Source organism: Phaseolus vulgaris, chromosome 8, assembly GCF_000499845.2.
Source record: "Phaseolus vulgaris cultivar G19833 chromosome 8, P. vulgaris v2.0, whole genome shotgun sequence".
In the NCBI taxonomy this organism is placed as follows: domain Eukaryota; kingdom Viridiplantae; phylum Streptophyta; class Magnoliopsida; order Fabales; family Fabaceae; genus Phaseolus; species Phaseolus vulgaris.
Window position 1 is genome coordinate 50548898 of NC_023752.2, and position 9545 is coordinate 50558442.

Consider the following 9545-nt stretch of genomic DNA (forward strand, 5'->3'; position numbering starts at 1 on the left):
CTTCTTACTAGACGATTTTTGTGGTGATTTAGGCCTAGAATTAGAAGTGGAAGGCTTAGATTCTCTAAGTTTGAAAGTAGAGTCCTTAGAAGGGATATTTGAGAAAGAACTATTTTTATTTTTCCAAGAAGAGTGGTAGTAGTTATCCTTAGAAGAATTTTTGAAAGCATTTTTCCTTGCAAGTTGATTTTCAATTTTACTAGCAAGGTGAACCACATTTTCCAAAGAAGAATATTCTTGCAACTCTACCACGTCTTGAATGTCCCTTCGAAGGCCACTTACAAACCTAGCTATCTTAACTTCCTCACTCTCATCCATATTAACTCGAATTAAAAGCGTGTCTAGTTGTTTAAAGTAATCATCCACACTTAGCGTGCCTTGATGAAACCGTTGGAGTTTCAACAATAGGTCTTTCCTAAAGTGTGGGGGTACGAATCTAGCGTGTAAACAAGCTTTCAAATCGTTCCAAGAGACCACGGGCGGCCTCTTGTGTAGGTCAATGTCCATGAGGTATTGATGCCACCATTGCATGGCATAGTCCAAAAATTCTAAAGAAGCTAACTTAACCCTATGCTCATCCCTAACCCCATTTACATCAAAAATTTGGTCAACCTTAGCCTCCCATCCTAAGTATACATTGGGATCACTATCACCACTAAAACTATGAAGTTTTACATTAGGAGAACAAGGGCCAGCCACATGTTGGCGCCTCTCTTCATGGTGATGATGTCTTGGCCTTGGATTATCTTCATAATAACCATGGGAGTGCCTTGAAGAATGCCGACTAGGAGGAGGAGTTCTTTGCTCACGGTTTTGATGCATTTCCTCTCGGTTTAACTCCAAACTTTGGAGCCTTGCTTCCATCTTCCTTATCACCTCAAGATAGTGAGCATTGGATTGCTTGGCATTCTTTAAGTCCTCATAAAGGGCTGCCTTTTGTGGTGAGCACGGTTTGGAGGACTCTCCACTAGAGAAATGAGCCATGAGCAGAAAATACACAAAAACAGAAAACAAAACAGTGAAAGAAACTTGTTAAACAATTAAAAACAATGAGATATAGGTTGCTGGAAAAATGCCCAAGAAAGCACTCAAACCACTCCAAGAAAATATTCTGTCCTCATCCAAGCCTTGCTTGTGAAATGGAGTAGCTTCAAGTGAAATATGTTACAGCAAACCAACTTACTTAAGAACAAGTCTCCACACAACTTTTAAGAAGAACAAAAAGACAAGCAAGAAACTACAAGAACACATGATGTGAATGTAACTACAAGAACACATGATTCTTGACATTCTTAGGAACAACTTGAGCTGGATTTGAAAGGCACTTTACTTTAGAATTGGATCAATGTTCTAAATTCAAGAACTCACCAAAACTAAGCACCAACCAAGACTCATATTGAAGTCCATGTATTGTCAAATTGAATCAAAACAAAAGGAAAGAAGAACAAGAATTAAAACTGGACAGAATTTAAATGATAGCTACTGAACCAAAACAGAATTAAGAACACAATGCTGGAAACACAAAAATAAACGGTAGAAAAAGAAGTAAACTCTAGGAATCAAAACTACCGAATGGAAAATTGAAGAAAAGGGAAGAAGAACACTTATAGAATAAGATGCTTGCTGGATTTTGAGAATTGGAAGAAGCCATTCATGCCACTTGGAACCTTGAACCAAGATAAGTGATGGAGTGCCACCACTTGAAGCTCACCATAGCTCACAAGATAAGGCAAAGAAGAGGAAGACTCAAAACTCACAAATTCTCTCCAAAATTGAGTATAGTCTCTCTACTATAAAATTCCAATCTGAATTGTACAAGCTAAGCACCTTTATTTATAGCCTAGAGGTGCTGAAAAATAGGTGGGAATTTTCAAATAAAACTCATTTGAAATTCCCACCAAAAACAAGTCACATGGGAGGTGTGACCTTTTTCTACTATGACACCTCCTAAAAACTACACCTACACCCCCCTACTAAGTCACATGGACAAAGTGACTCTCTCTAATACATTCACACCTATTTATTTAATATCCACACCTCCTACAAGAGTCATTCAAATGATGCTCTTTTATTTAATGCTTGGCCTTGCCCCTCATTGTTTGGACTTGGGCTTCTTGGGCTTGGGCCTTCTTGGGCTTGGGCTTGGGCTTTGGGCTTGGGCCTCATCTTTTGCAAAGACTAATAAGAAGAACTTTAAATGCTTTGGCCCTTGTCCATTTTGTCTATTGATAACATCTTTTTGATTCTCATCATACTCGCACTTATAAATGGTATTTACAAGTACGACTATATAGCTGCACTCTTATCTCTTCGGTATACAAGTGTGTGCTGATCCAATGCGGCTATACAACCGTCCTTGTAAATTTAAAATAGTTGCACTCGTTTTGTCTTTCGGCACCAGTGTATGTTTAAAAACATGAGTTAGATTGGGTATATCTTCAAGGTTTTTTTTTTTTACATAAACTTCCTCTTTGATAAAACCATTTAGAAAAACATTTTTCACATCCATTTAATATAATTTTATGTTTTTGTAGGCAATAAAGACTAATAGTACTATTGTTTCCTCAAGACATGTAACTAGAGTAAAAATTTCAACAAAGTCTATACCTTATTGTTGATTGTAGCCATGTGCTACTGATCTAGCTTTATTTCTTACCACTTTACCTTCTTCTTCTAATTTTTTTCTAAAGACCTGTCTGTTATAATCACACTCTAATCAAATGGAAGAGGCATTAACACCCAAACATAATCGATTCAGGTCTTCTCCATGGTAAGAATCCAATCGTCATATGACAGTGCCTCTTTAATATTTTTGGGCTCAATCTGTGATATCATGGTCACTTCAACTTCAATACTAAAAGAAGGTTCGGTTCTTATGTCATGTCTTTCTCCTAGAAAATGCTTATGTGGGTGTGAGGGGACATATTTCCATTCCTTCTAAATTGTCTATCTAGAGTGAGATGATGCAAATGGTTCTTCATTTGATGCATCTTTTAAATATGTTACCTCGCTTTCATTTGATCCCCTTATTACATCTACAAATGGATCAACATCTTTTTTTCACACTTGGCTTAGTAATATGAAAATTTCCAAAGTCATCTTTAAGATAAGACAGTTTTCTATCAGTCTAAGAAACATTGTCAAACATGATCTTTGTTGTTTCCTTAACAAATAAGATGAGAATCTTATACTCTATACACCTTTGAATTTTATGAGTAACCTAGAAATGTTTCTTTATCAACCTTGGAGTCAAAATTTCCAATTTGATAATTCGTTTTTAGGATATAGCATATGCACCCAAAGGAATGAAAATAACTTATGTTGGATTTTCGATTTCCCCACAATTCAGAGGAAGATGTTTTATAAGATCAATCTTACCAATGTTATGTTTTGTACATAGCAAGTAGTGTTGACTGCCTTTGCCCAAAAGTGCTTACGTACATAATTTTAATAGAACATGGTCATGGTCATCTTTTGGAGAGTTCTATTATTTTGCTCCACAACCCCATTTTGCTAACGTATTCTCGGTGAAGATAAATTGTGGTGTATACCATTTGATTCCCATAACTTTTTGAAATTCACCATTTTTTAACTCAGTTTTATGGTCACTTCTTATGCTAGAGATATGGTAACCTTACTCACCTTATACTCGTTTGCAAAATATTTCAAAGTCATGGAATGACTCACTCTTTTGGGCTAAAAAGAAAACTCATGAATATATGGAATAATCATTGATGCTAACTAGATCATATCACTTGCACCCAGACTCAAGGTTCTCGTTGAGCCAAATAGATCCATATGCAACAATTTAAAAGGTCTAGAGGTGGATACACAATTTTTTTTAGTTTAAAAGATTTTTTTAATTGTTTCCCTTCTAATAAGCTTCATGAAGAAGGTGAGTTTTTCAGGAGAGGTTAGGAAGAGCTCAAACATGATTTTCTTTAAAAGTTTTGAAATATGTTTTATATTTAAATGTCCCAATTTTCTATGCCAAAGTCATGTCTTATCTTCTTTGGATACTAAGCAAGTGACCTTTTGTTAAATCCAAGAGATCAATATCAGAGATTGTACTTTTGTCTAGTTGAGAAGATTATATGTCTATTGGATGATGATACTAACCAGTTGTTCTTGTTAAAATATTTTTTTTATGTAAAGGTAGTAATAATTCTTTAAAGATATTTATTTTTATGTTTCTCCAAAGGTTTCTTCTTTATTAATCAAACATATATCTTTCATTTTGAATTATATTAGAGGCTTTTTTTTCCCTTAAATTGCCTTAGTGTTCATATTTTGAAAGATATTCCTAAACACAAATATCTAAAAAATACTGCTATGAAAAAAATTAAGATGCTTTTGCACAAATGGAAAGGTAGAATGCTAAGCATGATAGGAAGGACTCAATTAGTAAATTCTGTTATCAGTGGTATTGTTGGGTTTTCTTTCTAAACATATATATGACCAATTGTTATGCTTAGAGGAATTGAAAGATGAATTTGAAATTTTATTTAGACTGGGATTTTGCTTTAAGAGGTTTAGTCACTATTAAATGACATACTTTATGCACTCCCAAGGTTGAAAGTGGTCTTTGTATGATTAGTTTAAGTGAAAACAGTCATGCTTCATCTCTTAGATTATCTTGAGATTTTTTTTTACAGTTCTTTGAATTAGGTTGTTTTTTATGAGACATAAATTTATCACTCAAGATAATAAGATTCAAGCTAGAGATTCTTCTTCAACTATTTGGTATGGTATAAAACGTTTGCATATTGACACTCTAAAAAAAAGGATTAGAGGAAGTCGTATGAAGTGTCATACTAATATGAGAAATTAACCATGTATCACTCTCAACCACCATATACCGAATTCTAACTTGAGTGTCATAGTATCTTTTGTAGGTACGTCTAAATATCAATGGAAAACCAACGATCGCACAAAGATGTTTACCGACATTCAAAGAACCAAAGATCAAACTTAATTAGTAATCAGTGGAGGGGACCTTTCCGGTCCAAACAGAAACACCTTTGATTGTTTAAATTGAGATCGTTAAAATTGATAAATAAATCATGGATATAGAAAATGAAAAAAAAATATTAAGATATGTAAGCTTTTTTTAATTAGTTTTTAGTTTTTATTTAATTAGATAAAAACGTTATTTGGTAAGCAAGCTACTTTTACAATTTTTCTAGTAAAAATGTTACCTGAAATATGGTCTTTTAAAGTATAACTTTTAGTTTTTTTTTCTTTATTTATAAATTATTTATTAAATGTTTCCTTTTAATATTTTCTACCCAAGGTATGTTTTATTTTATATATACTTAAAAGATAAAATTCTATTATTTTAATATAATATAATTTTTTATATTTTTTATTACAGAAGATATCGAAAATAGTAGATAATAACTAGTTTTTTTTATATTTAATATTACATTATTTACTTAAATCGTTATTTTATTTGCAATGTTTATTTGACCATTTTTATATTAAACATAATAGTTTTTTATATGAACTTTTTTCTTACCATTATATTAATTGAAGTAGGAGATCTATTTAAAAGTATATTTTACTTTATTTTAAATTTGATTGATAAATTTTTTAAAATATAGCTTAAGAAGAATAGTAATATACATAATATAAAAAGTACATAAATAATTTTCAGCGAAATATATAATTAAAAGAGTTAATTTATAAATAAAGAATTACAAAAATTTAAAACTACCATATCTATTTCTACCATCTAACATTTTTCAGCTACTATAACATAATTTTATCAAACACATGATGATCTTACTTAATAACTTTAGATACAAACTTTCAATTACCACCCCCAATTAACTTACAACACGGGCATTTTGTTCCTATTCAAATTTCTTATAGACGTTAATCACCCATACAATATTTGCTTCTCAGAAAATCACACTGAAACTTTTTTAGAACGCCTCACAATCACAACCAAAAAACCAACCATGTGAAATTGTATTGCAATATTGAAAGACTGAGAATACTTCAGTACTAGTCTAGACAGATGAAATAATGTGATGTGAAATATTAAATGCAAGTGTGGCCCACTCAACAAATTCAAAGAGGTTAAAATGAAGATTTTTGTAGCCTTGCAATGGAGCCAATGTCTGGTTCAAGAAAAGAATAATGCAATGGAGCCAATGTCTGGTTCAAGAAAAAAATAATGCAATGGAAAAAATTACAATGCTGCTTGAATATATCTCCTCTCATACAAACCAATTACTTGATCAGCCACAGCCCACATAATGGCCTGTCCAGGTGGGATTCTCATCAGTCGAGGCACCAGACCTTTCCACAAGGCAAGAAGTCCTTCTTCGGCATATATTGTTCTAATAGCATGTGTCATACCCTTGTATTTCAGTTCACCCCCTTCTCGGCTTTGAGCCATCAACCTTGTTTTCACTACATCAAATGGACCAGTACAAATAGGACCTGCTGTGCCTGCAAGAAATCCAGAAATCATAGATTGCCATGGTTGGAGGACTTTCCCATCCCCTTCATGCTTCTTCCACAAAAGCACATCAAAAGCATTTTTGGCAGTAAACATGACAGATTGGTTTGTCCCATTACGCATCACAGTAGGAGCAACACCAGCCCAAAGACCCCGAAATCCTTCTTCTCTAATAATCATTCGAGCACAGTGAACAGGACCTTTATATTTCAAAAGCTCAGGGCTTAGACCTTTCTGCTGCTGCAATCTTATCTTTACAACCTGCCACAAGACATGATACGTACATGAACCTCTCCTTGGCAAAAACCAAACTACGCGCAGATGTTTGCTATGATAGGTATGTTATATTCTGAACAGCCACACTACTAGGCTACTAGTATAGTAATAACAAAACAGTATCATCCACTGCTGCAATCAATTTAGACAACTAGAAAGTAAGGAGCATCTGAACAAGATAAACATTGAGATAAATTTAGCAGTAATAATATAATCTGACAAGACTAGTTAAAGTAATTAGAAGACTTTATTTTATTTAATTTTTATGCATAAAGGTTTGGGGAGAGGGGCTGCCTTAATGCAAGGTCAGACTATGCTTCAAGGCATGAGAATTCAATCCAATTTCCTTTCTTCTATTCCTTGCTTTGGAGGTGTTCTCTATCCTCGAAATCAGAGAATATTATCATTCATATTAGAGATCTCACTTAAGCCCACAGTATATGCTTTTAACACTAATCAATGTAAGCACCTATATATAAGTTGTTTCTACAATCAAAGAGGAAATCGGATTAAATTGTTTTTATATAAATTATTATTTATGCAGTGTTATGGTGTGCATTTTTCCTGATTGTTTTTGCTTGATTATTAAGTATAGCACAAATGTAACATAATAGCAGTCTACAGTTACTCGAGTAATTACTGATTGCATATTAAACAAGATAAAAGGAGACCTCAAATGGTGTGACAATAACAATAGCCTCAAGCACTCCAGCACCAAAACCAGAAAAGAAGCGCCCATAACCACTAAGCTTGCCAGTCTCAGGGTCCTTAAACGCTGATTGAAGCACAGCATTTGAACCCATTCGAAGTGCATACTTCAAGGTCAAATGTGTGGCAAAAGGTGTCAATCCTTTCCACAAAGCCCGCACACCTTCTGTTTGTGAAATTGTGGTACCACAGTGCAATATTCCCTTGTAATTCCCTGACCTATCAAGCTGCAATCTGGTCTTGATGACATCAATGGGTTGCAGGCAAGAAGCCTCCATAATTCCTCCAAGTGAGCCAGAAATAGCCTTCATGTAGGGTGGGATTGATTTCCTTCGATGCAAGTTGCTCTTATCTTCTGCATCATCCTGTTTCATGATCGACACAGATTAATTTGTTCACCTACAACCTTCAGCGAGCTCAATTGGACATAGAAATAACCCAAAACGACGCTGGATTTGTCTCTACAACGCTCTTATGAAACAGTTTCACGGTTCAGTGATTCTCTCTTGGTTTTGCTCCACATTCCTCCCATTTTTCTTTACCTTCGTTTTCTCTTGTCGTTTCAAGGCCGGCACAAGTTCCAAAGTACAAGCTTTTTATTCGGATGTTTCTTATTGCACCTCCATATTTCTCCTTCCACTCCCATACATAATCCAAAAAGATTATTTTATTCTTAAAAAAAGCATTTTGAATGTATTTTTTCTATTTACACTTTCCATAGTGTAAAATTTAAAAAATAATTTCGACTTCTTAATCTACAATCTATAATGTATTTAAAAAAAATTCAAATTATAAAATTTGAGTATTTTCATATCCAAAAATATCTTCTAAATTTCATAATTCAGAATATTTGTTTTTAAAAAAACACATTTAGATTATAGAATTTAAAAGGTATTTAAAATATATAAATATTTTTTAAATTTTATAATCCAAAGTTTTTCCAAATCACCAATTCTAAAATAAAAAAATATTAATAAAATAAAAAATACTTTTAATATTTTACTAAATATGAAGGTGCCACAAGAAACTAACGGAGGTGTAGGAAAGAACATTGTTTACTCCACTGTTACTATATTGGACTGTTGGTCGTCTATTTATGTCCAACAACTTTTTTTAAAGCATAATATATCATATAATCAACTAAAATAATAATATTAAAATTTTAAAAAATAAATAATATGATAAAATAATAATAATAATATTTACATTAAAAATATAATTTTATATAACATCATATACTATTAAATTGTTATGTCATTTATAAACATTTTAATATTTTTTATCTGAAGGAAACTCTTAAAAATCTCCCATGCCACTATTTTAATAAAAAAGTAGCAGAAAAAATACCGAACAAAACTTAAAGACATTGATAATGACCTGGCATTTAATAATCTCTCGTGCTGACAATGTATTCCAAAAGATTCCTAATATGTTTCCAATCATTTTAAAAACTACATGGCCCCAAATTACGTGTGGACAAAAATAAATTAAACTATACTAAATTGATATTGAAGTGCATTAAATTAATACACAAAAATTGATCTGTTTTATATAAAAATTAAATTGAACCTATGCAATAGTTCAATTTAAAAAATTAAATTATTCGTTTTAATAATTTAATGCATTGTCCTTTTCTAGACTTGTTGGATGATTTAATGTTCTTAGTTTAAAACAATACATTTATGGAGAGTTCGTAATAGAAGAAGACTGATAAGTGTTTAATTTATCATTTATTTTAAAAATAAATATTGTATGACTATACAAATGGCACTAATTAAATTATTATAATTACAACTTTACATTTAAGTCTAATTTTAAAAGAATAGATTTTATGTTTAGACGATTTTTTTTTAAAGTAGTTTATTTAAATGTTTTGTTTATTTAGAATAACAAGAAAACAAACCATTATTCACAACAACAAAAATTTAATTTTAACTGAGGTTTTTTTTACTAGAGGTTTAATAATCTCCGGTAAATTATGTACATACCAGGGGTTTTTTTAACCTCTGATAAGTCTCGAGGGTTTTTTAATAAACCGTTGGAGAGTTTTTGATTTTTCATTATGGAGATTCGTCTTATATCTGCAAGTTTT

General features: G+C 32.2%; 1 protein-coding gene across 1 annotated transcript; it reads right to left on the bottom strand.

Annotated features, from left to right (window-relative positions):
• Window positions 1–6074: 6074 nt before the first annotated feature.
• On the bottom strand, window positions 6075–8066 carry LOC137825909 (mitochondrial succinate-fumarate transporter 1-like). Its single transcript, XM_068631714.1, has 2 exons — window positions 7417–8066; window positions 6075–6730 (listed from the first exon to the last, which is right to left on the bottom strand). The coding sequence occupies exons 1-2, from the start codon at window positions 7825–7827 to the stop codon at window positions 6197–6199; spliced, it is 945 nt and encodes a 314-aa protein (XP_068487815.1). The 5' UTR covers window positions 7828–8066; the 3' UTR covers window positions 6075–6196.
• Between the last annotated feature and the right edge of the window lie 1479 nt (window positions 8067–9545).